Here is a 21,027-nt window from a genome sequence, read left to right as displayed (position 1 = left end):
CCTGGCTGTGTTCCCTTGGCAATGCTGTGTGTGCCCTTACGAACTTGTGTCTGTGCCACCACGAGCCATGGTTTGTTATTCGCTTTTTTTGTTGGGCTGTCAGTGAGTTGATGGGGTCCTTGCATGAGTCCGGTTTCCCTGTACGAAGCACGAAGTATCTCGAACCAACGTGGAGATTGATTTGCCCTTGATTGAGACTTCATGCAACTTCATATCTGCTGTCTGTTCCAATCTACGCAGTCATCAAACTTGACACCAGACCCACCGAAGCAGTCGAGGGCGCTCCCAATCGTCAAGTCAACCTTTCCCCCACTGAGTTTCTTCACCAGCTCCAGGTCCTGAAGATTCCTGCCTCCGCCGGCGTAGGTGACGGGGATGGTGCACCAGCCCGCCAGCCGCTCGACCAACTTCTCGTCTACTCCTCGCTGGAGCCCCTCGTTGTCGGCGGCGTGTATGAGGAACTCGGAGCAGTACGGCTCTAGTGCCTTGATGGATGCTGTGCCTTGTTAGCGGGCTAGCCGCATTGCACGACCATACTCGCGAGGGCGGCGAACCTTGGTTGACCTCCATGTCTGTGATCGTCTGCCACTTGTTCATGGCAACAAACCAACTGTCCTCCCCGCGGCGGCGACAGCTGAGGTCAATGACGAGCTTGTCCTTGTCGCCGCCCAGTTGCTCGAGCACCGCGTCCAACCTCGCCTGGCTGAAATGACCTTCGGGGAAAAGGTATGAAGTGATGATGACCTAAACGTTCAGTTATTGCTCATGGTCAAGTAGGCCCGCGTCAGCTCACCTTGGAAGCTCCGGCCTCTATCCACTCGGTTGCATTCTTGTCGTTTATGCCACCTCCGACCTGGAGATGCCCCGGCCACGCCTGAAGAGCTTGTCTGGCCGACTTCTCGTTTCCCGGGCCCAACATGATAACATGGCAGCCCTCGAGAGCATTTTCTTTGTATAATTGAGCGTAATACGCGGCCGGATGCTGAGAGACGTAGTTTGTCTGGAGTGCCTCTGATGTGTTGTCGAGCGTGCCGCCAACAATCTGTTTGACTTGGCCGGCGTGCAAATCTATACACGGTCTAAATCTTGTCATCTTGCCCCGAGCGATCCGATGGTCGTCGTGACGGGTAGCGCAGTTCTTCGTGGAGTCGAGGTTGTGACTCGTGAGCTTCCGACGGGCAAGTTTCTTGGGGTTGAGATTGAAGTGGGGCGCGACTGCCGAAAGTGACGCAAGATGGTGACTGGCTGGTACAACATACTAAGACTCTCGGAAAGTCTGGGGACATTGGCGAAATCGGCCGACCTCAACTGGCCATGATCAACCACTCTATTCTCTACTGTTTTATCTGCTCGCAGGTCTGCACAAAATCTACGCCAATCGCTCTACGCCACGTCTATTTCAACACCCCACCCCTGATACTGCAAAACTTTTGTGTGGCCTCGGCAAATTTCCCGGGCCGCTGTGACAGTGGCCTAGCCAGAGCTCAGGCACTGCTGCCTCCTTGTTCGCCCGAGGTCTGTGTCCTCTTCTTTCGTTTCTCCTCGTCTGCCTTTCTGCCCTCCTCCTTCAACTTTGCGTCATCTGGTCGTGAAAGCTCTACCTGCGGCATGAGGACAAACGCCAGCACAAATGCGAATGCCGCCAAGGACGCCCCAACAAGGAAAATTATACGAAATCCCTGCCTGTACGCCGGAATAAGAATGCTTCGAATGCGTTGGGCCTCGACCTCCGAGACTGTTTCTAGGACGGTTTGGGGATTGCTAAGGAGTGTTTTGGAAGAGGCCTTGTCGAGCCCCAACGACCCGAGATCGGTGGCTAGAACATTGTTTCTTCTACTGTCAACTGACTTGCTCAAGCGCCGAATTAATGGGGCGAACTTACAGTATTGTTCCCGAGACAGCCAGACCAAGCGTGGATCCGAGATTGCGAACGAAACTAGGCTGTCAGCGACATCTGGACCCGTTCACAGGCACACTTACTTTCTGAAGGATGTGACCACTGCCATGTCACGCCTTTCCACTCCGGCTTGAGTCGCGATCAGGGCGCTGGGCATCATTAGCCACTGAAACAGAGACGAAAAGGATTTGCACGCACGGCTGCAGGGTGTTTCCGACGCCGACTCCGATGAGAAGCGCATAGCCAATCTGCTTTCCGACGCCCGTGGTCTCGTCAAGCGTCGACATGAGCCCCAGGCCCACGGCCCAGCAAACCCAGCCAAAGAGAATACATTCGCGATAGCGGCCTACCCAGTGAACGATGAGCCCGGATAAAGTGCTACTCAGCGTTTGGACTATGGTGATGGGCAGAAGCATTGCTCCCGACTTCGTGGCTGAGTAACCGTAGACGAGTTGGTAGAAAGACGGTACGTAATAGACTTGCATGACGAAGTTCCACCCGTTGATGGCCATGGTTAAGCATGCACCGTTGACAATCTTGGATTTGAAGATGTGGACTAACGCGGTCAGTTTCTCGCTAGGCTTGTCTGAGGGGAGACGTACGTGGAACGAGGGGGTATCGAGGTCCTTTCCATTGCCACAGCACGAAGCTGATGGATACAACAGTGCCCACAACCAAGGTAGCAATAACATGGGCCGAGTCCCATGGGTGCTCTCGTCCTCCCCATGTTAGTCCCAGGATCACTACCGTCATGCCTGCTAGGGCAAGGAAGATGCCAAGGAAGTCGACGGCCTTGAGCTTCCTGGAACGCATCAATCTCTCAGCGATTATTTGACACGGTTGACTGAGAAGACTTACAGCTTCCAGTCTCCTTGGACCTTCTTGAGCGGCATGAAGAAGACAACAGAAAATGTCGTGAGAAGCGTTAGCGGCAGGTTCAAACGGAAGATCCAGCGCCATGAATCGTGCGACTTGGATGAGAGCGCGCCACCAATGACGGGGCCAATGCCGTTAGCAATAGCTACGACTGCACCCTGGCAGGCGTTAGAGTTGTCATCACAAGTAAGACCAGGAGAAGACCCACGAGGATGCCCTGGTACTTTCCGCGCTCACGCAGTGGGACGACATCGCTGACAATCAGCTGAGCCACCGTCATCAAGCCGCCGCCGCCGATACCAGTGAAGGCACGAAATATCGTCAACTGTAGAACGGACTGCGAGAGAGAAGATGCCAGAGAGCCGAAGAAGAAAATGGCCAGGCCGGTCAGAAGGACGACTTTTCGCGACCAAATGTCCGACAATCGCCCGTAGAGGAGCTGGCCGACGGTGGAAGTACTGACTCTGGTTAGAGCTGGTCTATAACGGCGAGCATGACGCCTACATGAAGTATCCGCTGGCGATCCACGACACCTGATCTGTAGACCCAAGTGCGTTGCCTATGATGTACAAGCTGGCCGCGAGGGTTGTCTGGTCCATGAGCGCCAGCAGGTCGACACTGGCGCAGGCGAGGAAGATCTGACGAGCGAGTCAGCTTAGCCGTTGAGTGTCATTCGAATGCTTACCGTGATGATGGTCCTCTTGGGCACATAGTTTGTCTGCTCGTTGAACTGATGGACCTTGCCGCTGGTGTCCGAATCACTGTCGCCAGTGCCATTGGGCGCAGCGGCATTGTCGCTTCTGTTGGTAACAGGCACGTCTTGAACGAGCGGCCCCGAAGGACCTTTGGCGTTCTTTTCCATGGTCGACGATCTCTTACTGACAGGAACGAGCAGAGCAGCCGCGCAGACCTGATGATGAGAGTGTCAGCTCCTCCTTGGATGATCGTGACAAAAACTCAATTGGAAGAAATGGCTGCCTAGCTACGCAGTAACTAGCTGGCGGCCACCCTTGACAGGTCCACGACAACTTGTCGAGCACGCGAATGAACCTGTATGGCTTCCGGACCTTGGCAAGGGTCCCTTTGACGAGACACGGACCGACGGACTGCGCCCTTACCTCCTTGAAAAGCGACGTTAGCACCGAGGCGCTGTACCGGATCTGGAGCTGCAGCGGCACGCCGATCCCTCCCCTCTCGATGATGCGAACCTGGCTGACCTCGCCGCACCAGACAAGGTTGCCTTATGCTTAACCGAGCCCAGTCTTGGGACGGCAGAAATAGAACGCCGGTGGAGCCGGTCGGCCACGGCAATGCGAGTGGCTGATCCGATGGAGGAAGCAATAGACCTGTTTGTTGTCCTACTATACCAAGCAGCAAGTCGTACTGTCTGTTCCTTGACATGTCCTGCTGCTTGTTCAACGCCTTTTCAATAATTCAGGCGCCTCGTCAGTCTCGCCGGAGAGGAGTCGGTCGCGTCGCGCGCGCACCCCCCCCCGGTGCGATTGTGTCAGTGAGCTGGGTCATATTGCGCGCCAATCGACTTGCATCCGGCCTGCGTGCGTTTGAGAAGATTTGAGTTCGGCACTTGGCCCCCACGAGCGGCTTCGCTGCCGATCACCCACGGACGGACCGCCCGAACTAGTCTGGCTCCATCCCAAGAGCAGCACCAGGCACGCCGTAAGCGGTCTATCAAGGTGCCAGACCAACATCCATGATGATAATAAATACTACAATGCTATCGCGGCACCCTTTTACCACTCCTAGGTGGCCCAATGCTGCGCTCCATGAGGGTCTCATTCTTCGAAGCCGTGACAAGCACCGCTGGGCGTCTGGGCAGTGTCGATTGATCAACGCACTTCAGAGGCGTGAGTGGCCGTGACTCGGTCTCAGTTAGCGTGGGGAGGCGGGCAATACAATACGCCTCAGACGACTCCGCCCGCGATGCTCTCGCCGTCGCGATGCTGCGGTCGTCTCAGCGCGACCCTGTGGACTCGGAGGGCTCTGCCCACGCGAAACCATTACGCCATCGTTTGGCCATTTTAGGGTCTGTTCGCGCTGGTTTGCCAACGCGGCTGCATTAGTCCATGCAAATCACACGGCTTTTTGTCCACAACGTCATGACGCGAGCTGCCCCTGGGGAGACCTTGATGGTCTTAGGTGGTACTGGGCCTTATGGTGCTCGTGTTAGTGGCCATCCTGCCGCATGCGGTCGTCTGGTACACGTAGCCCGTATCGCGAAGCCGCCTCGCCCTTGGGTACCGGTGGCGGCGCCTGGTCTCTTCCGTGATGATCGACTGCTAGCACCATGGCGATCCCAACATGTCGCCGTGTACGTGGCCATCCCGCAAACGATGCTGCATGCCGCGCAAAAGCCTCATGTGTCGGCATTAATTGCACCGTGCCAAGCACCCCCCTCGCTTTCCGCCTTCTCTTCTAGTAACGCGCCAGGGATCTGGAAACCGTTCCGTCCTTGCTTAGGAACCGTTATGAAGCGTCCCGTGGCGCTGAAACGAGTGATTCCGCGCGAGATATATCATATCAACCCTGGTCGCGAGCCCGTTTCGTGCTGGCAGATACTGCCTCTCTCCTCAAGCACAGCCTCATATGCTTGCGACTGGCCGATTTCTGAATCCCTTTTCGCATAAGTAGTGTGAGTTCCGAGGCCAACGTTCGTTGCTATCTATTGTCTCGCTGTCTGGCCTCCATTGAACATTGTCTCGAATCAAGATAAGCTGGGCGCTTACACTCGACCTGAGTCACCTCAAATCGCCATGGCAAAAGAAAACAACCTCAATGTCTACAAGGGCCCTAACTCGCTCAGAAATTACTTCGATCCGGACTCGTCACCACCCTTGCCGTTGGTAGAGGTCCCAGACTGCCTCAACCCCTACCGCCGAGATGGAATCCGCATCTACGCAAAGATGATGTCCATGCATCCTGCCAACAACGTCAAGTGCATGCCAGGCAAGAGTCCAATCTAATTTTTGGCCGGCAACATGCGAAACTGACAAGGAGTAGCTCTGAATCTTCTAAGTAACAGCATCGTTCCCGGCAAGACTGAGACAGTGGTCGAATATAGCTCCGGCTCGACTGTCTTGTCAATGTCACTGATTGCCCGCGCACTCTATGGCCTGCCGGATGTACGGGCGTTTTTGAGCAACAAGACGAGTCTTGCCAAGATTCGGCTTATGCAGCTGTTTGGCATCAACATGTAGCCTTTGTCCCAATTTCCTTGCCTTTTCCTCCCCACACTGACACCTGCAGCACTTTGTTCGGAGGGCCCTCGCAGCCAGAACCACTGGATGAACGAGGCGGCATCAGGGCCGCACAGCGGATGGCCTTGGAGTCGGATACCGTCATCAACCCAGATCAATATGGGAATGACAACGTGGGTCCTGATTTCTACGAGGTTGCGGCCAGAGGCGACTGACAGACACAGAACTGGAAAGCGCACGTCAAATGGACGGGACCGCAGATCCTGAAGCAGCTGCCTGAGATTAATGTCATATGCGCGGGAATGGGCACCTCTGGTGAGTGACCTTTGTTGTGCTGACGATCCGCTGCTAACAAGACAGGAACCATGACTGGACTGGGCACGTTCTTCAAGGAGGCCAAGCCCTCGGTCTACCGCCTTGGGTAAGCTACATCTTGCCCTTGACGAATATTTAGCTTACTTGAACAGTGTATGCACGGCTCCAGGAGATCGAGTCCCCGGCCCTCGCTCCTATGCCCTTCTTGCCCCCGTTGAGTTCCCTTGGCGCACGGCCGTCGACCACATCGAAGAAGTCGGCTCGCACGAGTCCTACTCTCTGTCCCTTGAGCTGATTCGCAACGGTCTCGTCTGTGGGCCGTCATCGGGCTTCAACCTCCAGGGCCTGTACCAGCTCATCGAAAAGCGCAAGGCCGACGGCACGTTGGCCGAGCTGGCTGGCCCAGACGGCGAGATTCACTGCGCATTCCTTTGCTGCGATCTTCCGTATCAGTATGTCAATGAGTACTTTGACAAGCTGGGCGACGAGTATTTTGCGCCCATCAACAACCAAGTAGGCGATCTCCATGCTGCTGCTCAAGGCTTCAGCGGCTGACTGCTTAGGAACTTCTCGGAGTCGACTCGTATCGATATGACGAGAAGTGGGAGCGCGATGCCACCGATGCTCTCAACGACTTCTTCGGAGTCGATCAGTCAAAGATTGGCGACGTCCTTCGTCTCGCCCTGGAAATCGCCACAGGCGACAGCACTACGGAGCTCGAAGGCCTCATCCAGCGCAAACCTGACACTGCTGTTCTTGACCTACGTCGAGCCGCTGACTTTGCGCAATTCCGTCTCCCTGGCTCCGTCAGCGTGCCCCTCGTGCAGCCCGAAAGCGCAAGTCCGTTTTTCGATTCTGACGTCCTCCGAGTCCTATGGCAGCGCCTTGAGGACACGTTCGCGTCACCCCCCAAAGACCTGCAGCAGGCCATACTCGGAAAGCGCATTCTGGTGCTGTGCTACGACGGAGACAGCGCTCGCGTGGCGACGAGTGTGCTGCGCGCAAAGGGCTATCAGGCAGACAGCATACGCGGAGGGTTCAAGGCGCTGGGCGAGATGCGCGCAGAGGCACCCGCGCAAACAGCCGACCAGCAAGATACTCTATGGTTGAAGTTGAGCTGCGACTCCGCGCCGTCGCAGCCTAGCCACATTGCCGTCACGGTCAATGCCGTCGAGTCAGCGTCTGGCTGAGCAAAGCGGTCTAGTACGGCAGCAGACGGGTTCTGTGCGGGACAAGACTGTACGATTGAGCAGAGAAAAAGCGTCGGGGCAGAATTTGGTACAAGATTTGCGACATACGACTTACAGAGCGATTGCGACTTATTAAAAGTCATGCGAAAAGATAGAGAAAAGAATGTGGAGCACGACATAACCATGCCACCACCCTCTATGATAGAATGTGTGTGTATGCCTCCCCTGTTGGTCTCTTACTGACCGCAAACTTCTCATGGCTGATGTTTTGTCTCGCTCCTTTCGTGCGTTTTCCCTACAGTGGGAGGCATATCAACCAATGCCTACCATTCAAACCCCTCAAGTATGTTACGGAGTTGTAAGGATACCACTTTTGACTTATGGTGGTAAATACTGCTGGCCAAGCCGGCAACATGGTGCAATTCGTCATAATATTTAACAGTCTTGTTAATGAGTCACGTAAACTGGCTCTTTTACGCTCGATTGCAGCTCCGAGAGTCTCAATGTCACCTCATATTCTCTCCAATGTGCCGCACGGATCCAGACCGGAAAGCAGCAGCAAGACGGAGGGCACCCATCCGGCTCTTGTGAGACGCGAGCTGCCCAGTAATAATGAAACCCTCGCGGAGGTGCCATTTCATCTTCGGGACCTTGCCCGGATGGCGGGCCGCGGAAGATGGAGGGCTCAACAGCCCATTGCTTTCCTAGTTTCAACGCAGTGGTAGTTAGTCACACTGCCCGCAAACGAAAGCATGGTTGCGCAGGGCCTTGTCTAGGGCGTCGTCAAGGGTATCGGCTATGTTCGTGAAGAACACCAATGTCAACGCCCTCATCGGTGGGTTCAACGTGTTTCGTGTCTCTGCCAGCCGAGCACCGAATAACGGGTCCACTACTGGAACACGATAGGCCCGCGCCGAGCAATATACGTGCTAATTTCATGCACCTCATACGATGTGCCTTGGCCGGCACCACCTGTAGCGATACCTTGATGGCGTGATTGGTGGCAGTAGAGGCGTCGAGCAGGCCGCACGAAAGGCAGACCCCCTTTGTTGCGAATGCCGGCGCAATTTGCTCACCTACGACAACAGACATCAAGGACTCACATGCGCTAGACGGCAATGACGGGCAAGCCGGCGGAGAAAGCAACAAGTTTGCTAGCAGGTGACGACTAGTTCCTGGTTGCCGTCAACTTCTTATTAGAAGTTCACGCATCATTGATATGTTGCTTCATAAACGCGGCAGCGACATATATATTCATAGTATTACATTAGGGCCTTAGAATCTTAGTTCGTATAAGCCTGCTCTTGTCCTTCAATTTCAGACGAGATGATTATTCGTTAGTAGGGGGGCTAGTGCACGGCGGGTTCTATCACCTCACCTCAGTATTAAGAACATACTGCATGCATTTGATCTCAAGCGTCTATGGCCTCCATATGCCCCTCGCGCCTCCCATATATATTCACTTCCCATTGGCTATTTCTACCTCAGTGGTAATGCTAGCACAGGGCTATTTTGTTATTTCTTTATTCATTTCCCACTAAATCGTCACATAGATAGCGTGCGGCAGCTAGGCAGCCCATCAACCTTGCACAAATGCAAATAGAGGCAAATCGAAGCCAACGTTTCGAATAGCAATTCGTATCCGCGAATCGGCCTCCGTGATGTGGGGCTCGCTGCTCATACTCCCATACTTTCAAGTCTACACTTTCAAGGTTCAACTTTCTCATTTTCCAGCAGCCGCCGAAACGACCACTCCCTGGATTGGGTCAATTGAGCCCAGCACTGCCATGGTCTCACGCGCGCGTCTTCTGCGCGCCGTCCAGGCGCCGGCGAGGCATTTGACGAACAGCGGCAGCACCAGCACCAGCACCAGCACTAGGTGCGGCCGAATCGTCGCGGCCGGTATCGCTCCCGCTTCAACCCCTTTCCCGTCCACCACGCCGACAGCGGCATCGTCTGCGACAGTGACCTCGCAGCGGTGCCTCTCGACGACGGCGCAGCGTCCGTTATTTGCCCGCCCGACGCCGGTGCGCGGGGCCAAGCTCACGGCCGAAACGTATCCGGAACTGAAGCGTGACGACCGCTTCGCCCGCGTGACGCCCGAGGATGTGGCCTTCTTCCGGGACCTGCTGGGCGAGGACGCCGCCGTGATTTGCGGCGTTGATGGTGCGGGCGATGCGGCGGCGTCGGATCTGGAGCCGTTCAACGAGGACTGGATGCACAAGTATCAGGGGCAGACGCGGCTGGTGCTCCGGCCAGCATCGACGGAGCACGCCAGCGGCATTCTGCGGTATTGTAACGAGCGCATGCTGGCGGTGGTGCCGCAGGGCGGCAACACGGGCTTGGTGGGCGGATCGGTACCCGTCTTCGATGAGATTGTGGTCAGCATGGCGCGCATGAACCGCATTCACTCGTTCGACGATGCGAGCGGGACGCTGGTTCTCGACGCCGGGTGCGTGCTTGAGGTGGCGGACCAGTTCCTCGCCGAGCGCGGCCATATTTTCCCTTTGGACCTGGGCGCCAAAGGGTCATGCCACGTCGGCGGCAACGTCGCCACCAACGCCGGCGGCTTGCGGCTTTTGCGCTACGGGAGCCTGCACGGCAGCGTGCTCGGCATGGAGGCGGTGCTGCCCGACGGCACCGTCATGGACGACCTGTGCACGCTGCGCAAGAACAACACGGGCTACGACCTCAAGCAGCTACTCATCGGCGCCGAGGGCACCATCGGCATCATCACCAAGCTCGCCGTCCAGTGCCCGCAGCGCTCGCCCGCCGTCAACGTCGCCTTCTTCGGCATCGAGTCGTACGAAAAGGCCCAGCGGGCTTTCCGTGAAGCCAAAGCCCAGCTATCCGAGATTCTGTCCGCCTTTGAGCTCATGGACGCCAAGAGCCAGCAGCTGGTGCATGCCGTGCGGGGCGAGAAGCGGCCGCTCGAGGGCGACCACCCATTCTACTGCCTCATCGAGACGAGCGGCTCCAATGGCGACCACGACTACGAGAAGCTGGAAAAGTTTCTCGAGGATGTCATGACAAATGACGTGGTCGCTGACGGCGTCGTGGCGCAGGATGCGACGCAGATCAAGTCCCTCTGGGGCTGGCGCGAGAGCGTACCTGAATGCATTGGCCACTGGGGCGGTGTATACAAGTACGACGTTTCGATCCCGCTCGCGGACATGTACTCCATCGTAGACGACGTCAAGGCACGCGTCGACGAGGCCGGCCTGCTGGGCGATACGGACGAATTCCCCGTGCTGGGCGTCATAGGCTACGGCCACATGGGCGACTCAAACCTGCATCTCAACATCGCGGTCCGGCGCTATGACAAGGCGGTGGAGCGCGTGCTTGAGCCCTACGTCTACGAGTGGATCGAGAAGCGCAAGGGCAGCATCAGCGCCGAGCACGGGCTGGGCCTGGCCAAGAAACCGTACATCAAGTACAGTCGCAACGACACCATGCTTGGGCTGATGAAGCAGATCAAGAACCTGTATGATCCGGTGAGTGCAACCCCCCCCCACCCTCGTGTTACGCCGTGCCTTTTTACCCCTGCTTTCAATTTGTCGCGGTCGTTTGCCAGTACAACGTCATCTTTCGTGGCAGGTGCGTAGGGCTGACAGGGGTGCGTGTGCCCACAGAACGGCATCATGAACCCGTACAAGTATATTTGAAGAGCTTGCGATCTGGCGAGAGAGGGTGTTTGCGCGAGCTAATAAGCTGAGTGCGAGTGCGAGGGCGGGCCGATTGCAGGGACGGACGATGGAGCTCGGCTTGGTGGGCAGGGCACCGCCATGCTCCGGACTAGACGTACAAGCGACCGTGTAGGCGGCGATGATGCATGCTATCACTACTGGATGAATGCTCGTGTAAGATTGTCTCTCGGGTGTCAGAGTCGGCTCGTGGTGGCAAGGGTGTGTGTATGCCCGTAGGTGGGTGGGTGCATGTGGACGGCAACGCGCCCGCAGCCACCCGCTCGCGCTCACGGTCCTCGGGGCCGCATGCTTGCAGACTCTAATTTGCTTCGTGCATTGATGCGAGTGCCTTGTGCGCTTCCATATGGGTGCCGAACCGACGCAGGGAGGCCTCTCCTAACTTAGTAATGAGCATGTACTTGGTACTGTTACGGAGTACAGTACGTGCACACGTGTCTATCGTGCTCCTCCGTGCTGCTTGTGCGGCCCGCTTCGGAAACCCAGCCGAAGCGGCGTTGGACGGACGCCGTGGGTTCGCTCTCGCAACGAACCACCTATTAATTAAACAGCTGCGCCAATGGGGCCCGTCAAAGCCCTCCCGACGGCGGCCTCGCGACCCTCAGCTCTCGTGGTCCAAGGACCAACCAGAGTGCGCGGGGGGCGTCCGCGTCAGCCCTACGAAACTTAGCGCATGGGAGCTTCAACCTCTGGCGTGCTGCGGGGAGCCATCCTTCTCGAACCCTTGCCCACGGCACCCCCGTCGCTGTCTGTTGTTTCCGTGCGAGCCATGTGAGTTGTGCGGTGAGGCTGGGCTCCAAGACCTCGTCTCGCGAACCCTATTCGCCCGTGTCAAAGTTCCCCTTCTCGAACGCTGTCCATCCCGGACAGGGCTTGGAGTCCTGCTCTCCCGCGAACCAGAGGCCATACTCGGCTTCTCATTCGCACGAGCCCTGCCCGAGAGCGACGGAACGAAAGGCGAGGGGTGGTCGGCGGAGCGTCAACCTCAGGCCATGGCCCGTTGGGTCGTTGACAATGGCCCGAATGACACGTCTCCCCGTGCCTCGTGGAGAGATGGAGGGGCAGCACGCGGGACGGCAGGGAGAGGGAGCGCGCCATCGTCGGCAAACGTATATAGGGCCCGGAGGGCCGGTACGACATGGCGTTGTGGCAAACCGTCGCTGCCAATCACCTCCTTCTGCCCCAGACATCTCGTCTACATGTATTAGTACGACATCTCCATCCGCCGGAGTAGTAGACTGAGGCAGCATGGTTGGCGTCCCGGGCAAGTACAAAGGTTGCGAGACCTGCCGCCGGCGGCGGGTCAAGGTGAGCACCCGTCGATGGCTTTCGGCAGCTAGGACGCTTCGCTCACGCTCAGCAGTGCAGTAACGAGAGGCCATACTGCAGCAACTGCGCCAACAGCGGGAGGCAATGTGGAGGCTATGAGCGTGAGCGCGTTTTCATCACCGGCACCCCAGAGACCAAGGGCCGTGTCGCCTCACACCCGAAGAAGACGGCGTCGACCAAAACGTCCAGGACTAGGGCCGATGGAGAGGTACGGCCTCACATCGTCCCGGTGCAGCCTCTCACCTCGGCATGGGACGACTCCATGCGCCTTTCCAACCACGGCATCGAGGCTTCGGTGCTGCTCACAGCCCTCCAGACGAACCTGCAGGGCGTCAGTGGACGAGACAGAGACGGCGCCGCTGGCTTCGAAATCTCCCTGTCGGTGTACAGCCCCGTGGAGTTGCAGCCGAATCCTCATGCCAACGACTTCAGCGCCAGATTTACGTGTCTGGCGAACTTTGGTGGTAGCGACACCCATGACCCAGCATCTGGATATTGTGCCTTCTTGTTCGAGGTCAGTACTCCAGCGTTGTCGTCTAGCTGACCATGATGACTGACGAGAGAGGCGCAGCAAAACTGGTTTGCCACGTCAAGCGTCGACTCAGCATCTGAGGGCAGTCTCATTGAGAGCCTAGGGGCGGCACACTTTACCTCATTTCCGAATCATCAGTACTTTGTGAGGGTTTATCGCCCATTGGCGGTGAGAATTCCCCAGAAACGCCTCACCAGAGCACGCAGAGCGATAGTGACTGACTGCCTTTTAGGTCAGCCTTGCTCTTTTGAGACGTCGAGAGAGCTTCCTGGCTCGCCCAGAGTGGACCTCAACGCCATGGGCTGAGCATCCAAAGTCCCCCCTCGACCAACTCTTCGACATTATGCTTTGTCTTCCGCCAACTTTTGCCAGGGTAGACCGCATTTTGCCTTTAACTGCGACCATGGCGCGTCGGCTCAGCGCGCAGGATCTCCTGAATAACTGCTTAGCCATCGAGACCCGGTTTCATCATTGGTTCGCGGCCGTTGTGGCTGCCTCGAGTGGCCAGCACCCTCCCTACTGGTCCGACGAACTCGGCAGCCCTGGGGGCGAGATCCCGTTCGCAAATCCTTACACCTTTCGAGATGGGTTGACGGGCATTATGATGTTGTATTACTGGATGTCCCAGATTCTATTCCATCGATGCGTCGAGTGCCTTCACGCCGCCATCTTCCAGCCAGTTGTTGATGCGTATCCCGACATGTGGCCTACTCTGCCACCCAGTCTTCAAATCGACCCGAATCAATACCAGGATGGCCGGGACCTCGCTGCCAATATTTGTCGTGGGCTTGATGCTGCCCTTAACGGCACGACGCAGCCGGATATGCTGCTGGCGCCCATGACCGTTGCGCTCGACTTCTACCAGGACATTAATGCTACATCGCAGGACGGTGTGCTCGAGATCCTGTGGCTGGAAGCGTTCAAAAGGCGTTTAGCTATGAAAGGTCAACACATAGCGACCGTGCTGCAGGGCCAGCGCTGGGTTGAAGTTGCCCGATTTTAAGGTCTATGCCACGAATAATGTGTAAAACAAACTCATGTCTGTACACGAACAAATAGAAATGCGGCGGCCGGTCCGCCGATGACGAGGATTTGGAATTGTTGGTACAAAAACTGGGAAGAGTTCGAACTCTTTGGATGCAATGGCGCAGCAGAAAAGAAATAAATTCAACAAGGTAGTCAATAATGACAAGCTCGATAATTGGACAATTAACATTGCTTCAGCCCTGCCGTCGGATAGTAGTCGCGTTTCTCACAAAGACGTGCACATACCGTGCGTGAGACAGTGCGGGCACCAAAGACAGACAGTGCCTCGGGCCGCAGCCACGTTTCTCCGTCGTGCTCGCGCGCCCTGGCGCACCCAGCTCCAGTCCACCCGTGGCAGGCAGGTACGGCAGGCAGGCTACCGCCGTGACGAAGCTCAGTGCTCGGCTTGGCCTCCTTCGCGGCATCTTGTCACCACCATCACGCTGGCGTCGCAACTCCCGATTGTCCACACAACACGCCGCAGGAGCCTCTACTCAACGGAATCACCATTAATTCAGTGTAGCCAGCTGCTTCCAGTCCCTCATCATGGCTTCAGGCTACGACCGAGCTCTGTCGGGTAAGCTCTATCTAACCAACCACCGCGAGCTGAGCGATGCTAACAGCAGGTAGTCTTCAGGTCCGCAGCCCTATCTATTCGCGCTCATTCTTGCTCCTAACTGGATTGCAGTCCCGATGGCCACGTTTTCCAGGTCGAATATGCCGGCGAGGCCGTCAAGCGGGGTGCGCAACTCCAAATGACCCCTGGGATGCGGTGAAACTCACAGCGAACAGGAACGTGCGCTGTTGGCGTCAAGGGCAAGGACATCGTTGTGCTTGGATGCGAGAAGCGATCGGCAATGAAGCTCCAGGATACCCGAATCACTCCTTCCAAGATCCAGGTCTTGGACAATCACGTCGCGCTGGCCTTTGCCGGCCTCAACGCTGACGCCCGCATCCTGGTTGACAAGGCGCGCCTGGAGTCCCAATCCCACCGATTGTCCGTTGAGGACCCCGTGACGGTCGACTATATCACCAAGTACGTGGCTGGTGTTCAGCAACGGTACACCCAGGCTGGTGGTGTCCGGCCGTTTGGCATCAGCACATTGGTCGTTGGCTTTGATCCCAACAGCAAGGTGCCCCGGCTCTACCAGACGGAGCCGTCAGGTATCTACTCTGCATGGTAGGCTATCTCCCTGTAGAAGAGGAGGGGACATGAGCTAAGATCTTGCAGGAAAGCAAACGCCATCGGGCGGTCGAGCAAGACGGTTCGCGAGTTCCTGGAGCGCAACTACAAGGAGGACATGGACCGCGAAGCCACTATCCGACTGGCCATCAAGTCCCTTCTTGAAGTTGTACAGACTGGTGCCAAGAACATCGAGATCGCTCTAATGGCCCCAGGCGCGACCATGGAGATTCTGCCGACCGAAGAGATTGAGGGGTACGTTAAGGAGATTGAGCAGGAGAAGCAAGAGGAGGCGGCAAAGAAGAAGACTGGGCGGACGCCGGGAACGGGAAGTGCCACCATCCTGACGAGAAGCCAGGATGAGCCCGCAGAGTGATGGGCCGTATAGACGAACGCACTTAGAGGTGACGCGAAACCTTGGGAAACCATTTGCTCATAACGCTTTTGTATCAACACGTGTAATGTCTGTCCTTGAAGATGCAATGCAGGCCGCGGCCAAGGTGTAAATTGAAACTCTGAACGCCGTGGCTTCCCATCAAATCCAATGCACGTCACTGCGACCCTTCAACCTAGCTTATCCGCCTCCTCGTCTGGGTCGAAAATGCTCCTCAACTTCTGTTGCCTCGTTCGCTCGTCCTTGAGCATCTTGTTGTTGACGCGTACGTCGTCGCTCTCGACCGAGAGGGCAGCCTGGGGTGTTTTTGCCTCGATAACAAAATGGTTGTCGCAGTGCGGGCAGTACTCGTCGCTTTCCTCAAATTGCTGCGCGTCCTTACGGAAGACCTTTCGGCACTTTTTGCAGGCAAACACCATTTCCATAGACTGCATCAAAGAATGGTTCTCCTGCTCGGCGTGACATTCGGCGCAGTCGAACCACTTGCGGCCTAAGACTTAAGACTCAGAGGGATGGCTCGGGATGGTGGTCAGGAGGCGCAATGGCGAAGAGACGTACAGCAAGGAGATCGAATCGCGACCTGGGCGTTGAGGATGTGCTTGCTGGAAGGAGGGTCAAAATGCTGTCTTGTAAACTTGAGAAACCGAGAAAACCTACCACATTGTTTTGTGACTAACGCGAGCGTGTCAAGAATGTGGCTGACGTGAGGTTGGGATGTTGTGTGAAGCACGAGACCTGGCTCGGGGTCGGATGGAGGCACTCTGAAGAATGCCTTGAAATCGGGTCAGTTTGGCGGGGTGAGCTCCAGGGGCCGGCAATCATTATTCCGGTGGGGCGAACTGCCTGAAGCTCGGGCGGTGTTGGTGGTTTCAATGTAAAGTCAGCGTAGTTAGTCAGCACTTTGTAGAAAGTGACGGCATCTGTGCCATTCACGGTCGACACAACTTCGCCTCTCACACTCCGTACCTCGAGAATCTGCGGCCGGCCAACGACACGATGCCGCCGAAGAGGAAGGCTGCGCCCGCCGTCCAGGGCGGCGCAAAGGCAGGGCGGTCGTCTCGCATGTCGACTCCTGGGGCGGCCACTCCACGAAGCCTCGAAAGCGCGGACGAGCCAGATGACGACGATATGCCGGTCGATGAGGTGCTCGAGCGTGATATTGAGAAGAACATTGACCAGTTCTCACTCGAGAAGTATCAGAAGAAGCATGCTATCCGGGAGCCGCTCTACCACATCTTTGGTCAGAATGACTTCTCGTATCTTGACCTCAAGAAAGACCATCAGAACCGCCCGCTGTGGATCGATCCCAAGAAGGGACGCATCATTCTGGAGAGCTTTAACCCGCTGGCAGAGCAGGCTCAGGACTTTCTCATTACCATCGCCGAACCTCAGTCACGACCGACGTTTATGCACGAATACGACCTCACGACGCACAGCCTTTATGCGGCCGTTTCGGTCGGCTTGTCGCCACACGACATCATCAACACCCTCGAGCGCTTCCTCAAGACGCCCCTGCCAGACGAGATCCGAGACTTCATAAATAGCTGCACGCAAAGCTATGGCAAAGTGAAACTCGTCTTGAAGAACACGAAGTATTACGTGGAGAGCCCGGACCCCAACATGTTGCAGATGTTGCTCAAGAACCCCAAGATTGGGCCTCTTCGAGTTCAGGGAACTGAAGAGATTACCACGTCAGCCGCTCCCAAGATTGGTGGACTCGTTATCCCTGGAACAAAGAACGCTGCAGGCGCCAAGCAAGCCAACGGGCTGCAGCAGGGGGCCGGGGAACAGCAACCGCAGGACGGGCAAAAAGCCCAGGAGGGTGACGTGCTCGCAACCCTCGATGATGAGGAAGACGACGATGATCAGGAAGTGACTCATTCATTCGAAATTGCCGACAAGGACGTGGAAACCGTCCAGAAGGAGTGCCTTAACCTGGGTTTCCCAGTGTTAGAAGAGTATGACTTCCGGAGAGATGAGGCCAACGCAAACCTGGATATCGATCTCAAGCCAGGCACTCAAATTCGTCCATATCAGGAAAAGAGTCTTAGCAAGATGTTTGGCAACGGTCGAGCAAAGAGCGGCTTGATCGTTTTGCCTTGTGGCGCTGGCAAGACGCTTGTGGGCATTACGGCTGCCTGCACGATCAAGAAGGGCGTGATAGTTCTTTGTACCAGCTCCATGTCCGTTGTCCAGTGGCGGCAAGAGTTTTTGAAGTGGTCCAACATCAATCCCGACGATATTGTCGCTTTCACCTCGGACTCGAAAGGATCTGTCTTCACGGGTAGCACGGGCATCATTGTGACGACGTACTCCATGGTGACCCAGTCTCGAGCACGGTCCTACGACGCCGAGAAGATGATGAAGTTCCTGACTGGCCGCGAATGGGGCCTCATGCTTCTCGACGAGGTCCATGTTGTGCCCGCGAACATCTTCCGAAAAGTCACATCGTCGATCAAGACGCATTCCAAGCTGGGACTTACGGCTACACTACTGCGAGAGGACGACAAGATTTCAGATCTCAACTTCCTCATCGGGCCGAAGCTCTTTGAGGCGAACTGGATGGAGCTGTCAAAACAGGGCCACATCGCGAGGGTGCAGTGCGCCGAGGTGTGGTGTCCGATGCCCACCGAGTTCTACGACGAGTATCTGCGAGCTCCTTCGCGCAAGAAGAATCTGCTTTACATCATGAACCCGCGCAAGTTTCAGGCTTGTCAGTACTTGATCAACTACCACGAGTCGAGGGGCGATAAGATCATTGTATTTTCCGACAACGTCTACGCCCTCAAGGCCTACGCTTTAAAACTCGGCAAGGCCTTCATCTACGGCAGCACCGGCCAAGCGGAGCGACTGCAAGTACTGGAGAACTTTCAACACAACCCACAGGTCAATACGCTGTTTCTATCCAAGATTGGAGACACGTCCCTCGACCTGCCGGAAGCTACGTGCTTGATCCAGATCTCGTCCCACTACGGTTCTCGGCGTCAGGAGGCACAGAGGCTTGGGCGGATCCTTCGAGCGAAGCGTAGGAATGACGAAGGATTCAACGCCTTCTTCTACTCTCTGGTGTCGAAAGATACGCAGGAAATGTACTTTTCGTCGAAGCGACAGGCGTTCCTCGTGGATCAGGGGTACGCTTTCAAAGTCATCACCCAACTTGCCAACATAGAAAAGACGCCCGGCCTAGCCTTTGCCACGGCAAGCGAGCGGCGAGAGCTTCTGCAAAAGGTACTGGTGGAGAATGAGTCGATGGAAGATGAGGATCCGACGGATGACCTCTTCCACAGCGGCACGATGGGGCGCAAGAAGAAGAAGGCGCGGCGCACGGCGGGGACGTTGGGCGAGCTTAGCGGCGGGCAGGACATGGCTTACATTGAGCAGAACAAGAGGGTCAACCAGTCGCTCAAGAAGAAGAATGGCAAGGACAGCAGTGCATTTTTCAAAAAGATTGGGCGGGAGAACGCGCGTCGGGCGGCTGCCAAGTAACTCACGATGCACGTATGATTATTTGGGAGGGGGGTTTTCCTTCCCGTGGGGACGGCGTTTGGCAGCGATGGATACACTCGAAATCTGGCGTTCAATGGCAAGGGCTGTAATAGAATGATACATGGTGCGTTACCAGCGGGCGAGCTTCGTAAGACTGAGTAGTTGAAATGGACTACGCGGCGCTGCCGTAGCGCGGAGCTCGATCGATGAGTGAGTCACGCATTGGATCGCAGGTGGCGTGACGAGCACAAAGGCGTCTGGGCGGGCGCGCTTGTGATGAACGAGTGATCGTCGGTGAGCTCATCGATCAGTGTGCGCCGAGGCTCTTCAGGTGATGGGCGCAGCCGTTGGAGCTGGCCATGCTGGCTGTGCATAAGAAAGCTAAGCAGAAGCGCCTGCGAATGGATGTGGTTCGGCGAGCGTGATGATAAGGCTGCCGCTGTAGAATGTCGTTGGCGGGACACGAGGACAGACCGTGGGGGAGCTCGAATCAGACAAGGCGATCGGCGGGCTCGGCTTCCGGAAGCATATTGGGGTGAAACGTGGCAGCGGGCGCAACCAGGACATGGCTGTCTGTCGTTCACGCACCAGACGGGATGCCGCATGATGCGGCTCGTGACATGACGTCGCGGTGGTGGACGGGCGGGATGCGACGGGTTGTTTTGGGGGCAGTGTAACAAGCGGCGGCGTGTGTGTGCAGCTACCTCTGTACAAGCTGTAGTAATTCGTACCTTTGGTTAGTACTAAGGCAGCTCATGTACAGGACTGCCAGCCAGGATTTGCAAGGCGCACGCACATGTGCACGCATGTGCATACACACAAATCTAAACACGGGATTGATTGGATTCGTACATGACATGCGCCGGGGGTTGTACGTCCGTCGAGTCGAGTCGAGTCGATTGGAGGGTTGTGTTGGCGCCAGGCATGGTGATCACCTGCATGTGCGGGCGCGAGGCGCACAGCGCGGCAGTCCTGCATTGGTAGATGGCTGTGCGAGGGCAGTGGAAAGGACGGGGCGCGGTGAAGTGCTGCGAGGGGCGAGAGCTTTCTCCCCATCGCATCTACCTTAGTACGTTAGTACCTAGGTACTAACCTGCCTGTGTGTCTGTCTGTGTCGCCTGCCGTCTACAGTCGACTGACTGACTCGGCGGGAGGCCGTCGCAAACAGCATTAGATTGCAGCCATTTCACACTCACTGCGAGGTACTATAGTGCACGAAGTTTTAACCACAGCTGCTTAGGTACCTACGAGGTAGTAGATACTGTCCGTACCTCCAACGGGCCATATACCTCTGGCCAGTGGGCGGTCCGACCGTTGCGACTGCGGCAGGTGCTAATTACCTGCCGGGCTGAAACCCACGGCGCGGCGACGTCAAAATAAGGCATGCAGCGGTTGGTTTCCGAATTGCATGAAAATGGCAGGCATTACAACGGCATTTGCCAGAGCTGACGTGCGGTGCCATCTCTTGGCATCTGGCAAAGCCGCCAGCGTCCAGCGCGCTGCGCCGGGAAGCTCCACACGGTGGGTGGTCCTCAGCACGCGGTTTGCCCCGGCGGACCAGCCCTCCCAAGCCTCCCCACCACCCACCCCCCCTTTCCCCCTGCTGCAGAATCGAGACAGCTTGTCATTAGGCATGTTAGGGTAACAGGACAGGGCCTAGAAGCCCACTGGAAAGGTTCCGAGGTAACATGTTTCACTGGGGCTGTGCTCGGTGAGCCACAGTGGGTGTCCCTGGCGCCACCGGCCACCGGCTGTCTCTGCTGCCAGGAGTAAAGATTGTCACCAGGTCTCTCGGGTCCTGCAGCAGATCCATGGCTGTGCGGGTATTGGTGATGATTGCAGGGAGTCCCGCCCGTGCAGCGAGGTGTTGTTGTAATTGT

The 21,027-nt window shown here is 56.6% G+C and overlaps 8 protein-coding genes across 10 annotated transcripts; 5 read left to right on the top strand and 3 right to left on the bottom strand.

The window, feature by feature from the left end:
- Positions 1-209: 209 nt before the first annotated feature.
- On the bottom strand, positions 210-1,093 carry HIS6 (isomerase; the record flags this gene model as incomplete). The annotated part of the gene is made up of 3 exons (XM_047981727.1): positions 210-496; positions 555-744; positions 794-1,093. The coding sequence occupies 3 exons, from the start codon at positions 1,091-1,093 to the stop codon at positions 210-212; spliced, it is 777 nt and encodes a 258-aa protein (XP_047837687.1).
- Positions 1,094-1,295: 202 nt separating this feature from the next.
- Positions 1,296-4,248, bottom strand: JDV02_000858 (uncharacterized protein). 2 transcript variants are annotated; one of them, XM_047981726.1, is made up of 9 exons: positions 3,459-4,248; positions 3,278-3,411; positions 2,982-3,231; positions 2,756-2,931; positions 2,500-2,699; positions 2,096-2,453; positions 1,981-2,046; positions 1,883-1,936; positions 1,296-1,830 (listed from the first exon to the last, which is right to left on the bottom strand). In XM_047981726.1, the coding sequence occupies exons 1-9, from the start codon at positions 3,633-3,635 to the stop codon at positions 1,485-1,487; spliced, it is 1,761 nt and encodes a 586-aa protein (XP_047837686.1). In that variant the 5' UTR covers positions 3,636-4,248; the 3' UTR covers positions 1,296-1,484. The 2 variants fall into 2 exon arrangements, with proteins under 2 accessions (XP_047837686.1, XP_047837685.1); XM_047981725.1 differs by having other exon boundaries at positions 1,883-2,453.
- Positions 4,249-5,544: 1,296 nt separating this feature from the next.
- JDV02_000857 (uncharacterized protein) lies at positions 5,545-7,493 on the top strand (the record flags this gene model as incomplete). The annotated part of the gene is made up of 7 exons (XM_047981724.1): positions 5,545-5,737; positions 5,792-5,984; positions 6,038-6,161; positions 6,213-6,303; positions 6,349-6,409; positions 6,456-6,816; positions 6,867-7,493. The coding sequence occupies 7 exons, from the start codon at positions 5,545-5,547 to the stop codon at positions 7,491-7,493; spliced, it is 1,650 nt and encodes a 549-aa protein (XP_047837684.1).
- A 1,787-nt stretch (positions 7,494-9,280) lies between these two features.
- DLD2_2 ((R)-2-hydroxyglutarate--pyruvate transhydrogenase) lies at positions 9,281-11,158 on the top strand (the record flags this gene model as incomplete). The annotated part of the gene is made up of 2 exons (XM_047981723.1): positions 9,281-10,987; positions 11,126-11,158. 2 exons carry the CDS (start codon positions 9,281-9,283, stop codon positions 11,156-11,158), a joined length of 1,740 nt encoding a protein of 579 aa, XP_047837683.1.
- A 585-nt stretch (positions 11,159-11,743) lies between these two features.
- DLD2_1 ((R)-2-hydroxyglutarate--pyruvate transhydrogenase) lies at positions 11,744-14,255 on the top strand. The gene is made up of 4 exons (XM_047981722.1): positions 11,744-12,505; positions 12,561-13,040; positions 13,098-13,226; positions 13,291-14,255. The coding sequence occupies exons 1-4, from the start codon at positions 12,446-12,448 to the stop codon at positions 14,059-14,061; spliced, it is 1,440 nt and encodes a 479-aa protein (XP_047837682.1). The 5' UTR covers positions 11,744-12,445; the 3' UTR covers positions 14,062-14,255.
- Positions 14,256-14,443: 188 nt separating this feature from the next.
- PRE6 (Proteasome endopeptidase complex) lies at positions 14,444-15,794 on the top strand. Its single transcript, XM_047981721.1, has 3 exons — positions 14,444-14,661; positions 14,715-15,264; positions 15,316-15,794. Exons 2-3 carry the CDS (start codon positions 14,942-14,944, stop codon positions 15,641-15,643), a joined length of 651 nt encoding a protein of 216 aa, XP_047837681.1. The 5' UTR covers positions 14,444-14,661; positions 14,715-14,941; the 3' UTR covers positions 15,644-15,794.
- JDV02_000853 (uncharacterized protein) lies at positions 15,674-16,473 on the bottom strand. 2 transcript variants are annotated; one of them, XM_047981719.1, is made up of 3 exons: positions 16,319-16,473; positions 16,220-16,263; positions 15,674-16,151 (listed from the first exon to the last, which is right to left on the bottom strand). In XM_047981719.1, the coding sequence occupies exons 1-3, from the start codon at positions 16,321-16,323 to the stop codon at positions 15,832-15,834; spliced, it is 369 nt and encodes a 122-aa protein (XP_047837679.1). In that variant the 5' UTR covers positions 16,324-16,473; the 3' UTR covers positions 15,674-15,831. The 2 variants fall into 2 exon arrangements, with proteins under 2 accessions (XP_047837679.1, XP_047837680.1); XM_047981720.1 differs by having other exon boundaries at positions 15,674-16,263.
- A 140-nt stretch (positions 16,474-16,613) lies between these two features.
- SSL2 (DNA helicase) lies at positions 16,614-19,875 on the top strand. Its single transcript, XM_047981718.1, has one exon. The coding sequence runs from the start codon at positions 16,658-16,660 to the stop codon at positions 19,145-19,147; it is 2,490 nt and encodes an 829-aa protein (XP_047837678.1). The 5' UTR covers positions 16,614-16,657; the 3' UTR covers positions 19,148-19,875.
- Positions 19,876-21,027: the final 1,152 nt, after the last annotated feature.

The sequence above is a fragment of the Purpureocillium takamizusanense genome, chromosome 1, assembly GCF_022605165.1.
Source record: "Purpureocillium takamizusanense chromosome 1, complete sequence".
Classification (NCBI taxonomy): Eukaryota; Fungi; Ascomycota; class Sordariomycetes; order Hypocreales; family Ophiocordycipitaceae; genus Purpureocillium; species Purpureocillium takamizusanense.
The sequence above is the reverse complement of the archived record's forward strand: the minus strand, read 5'-3'. Positions and strand labels throughout refer to the sequence as shown.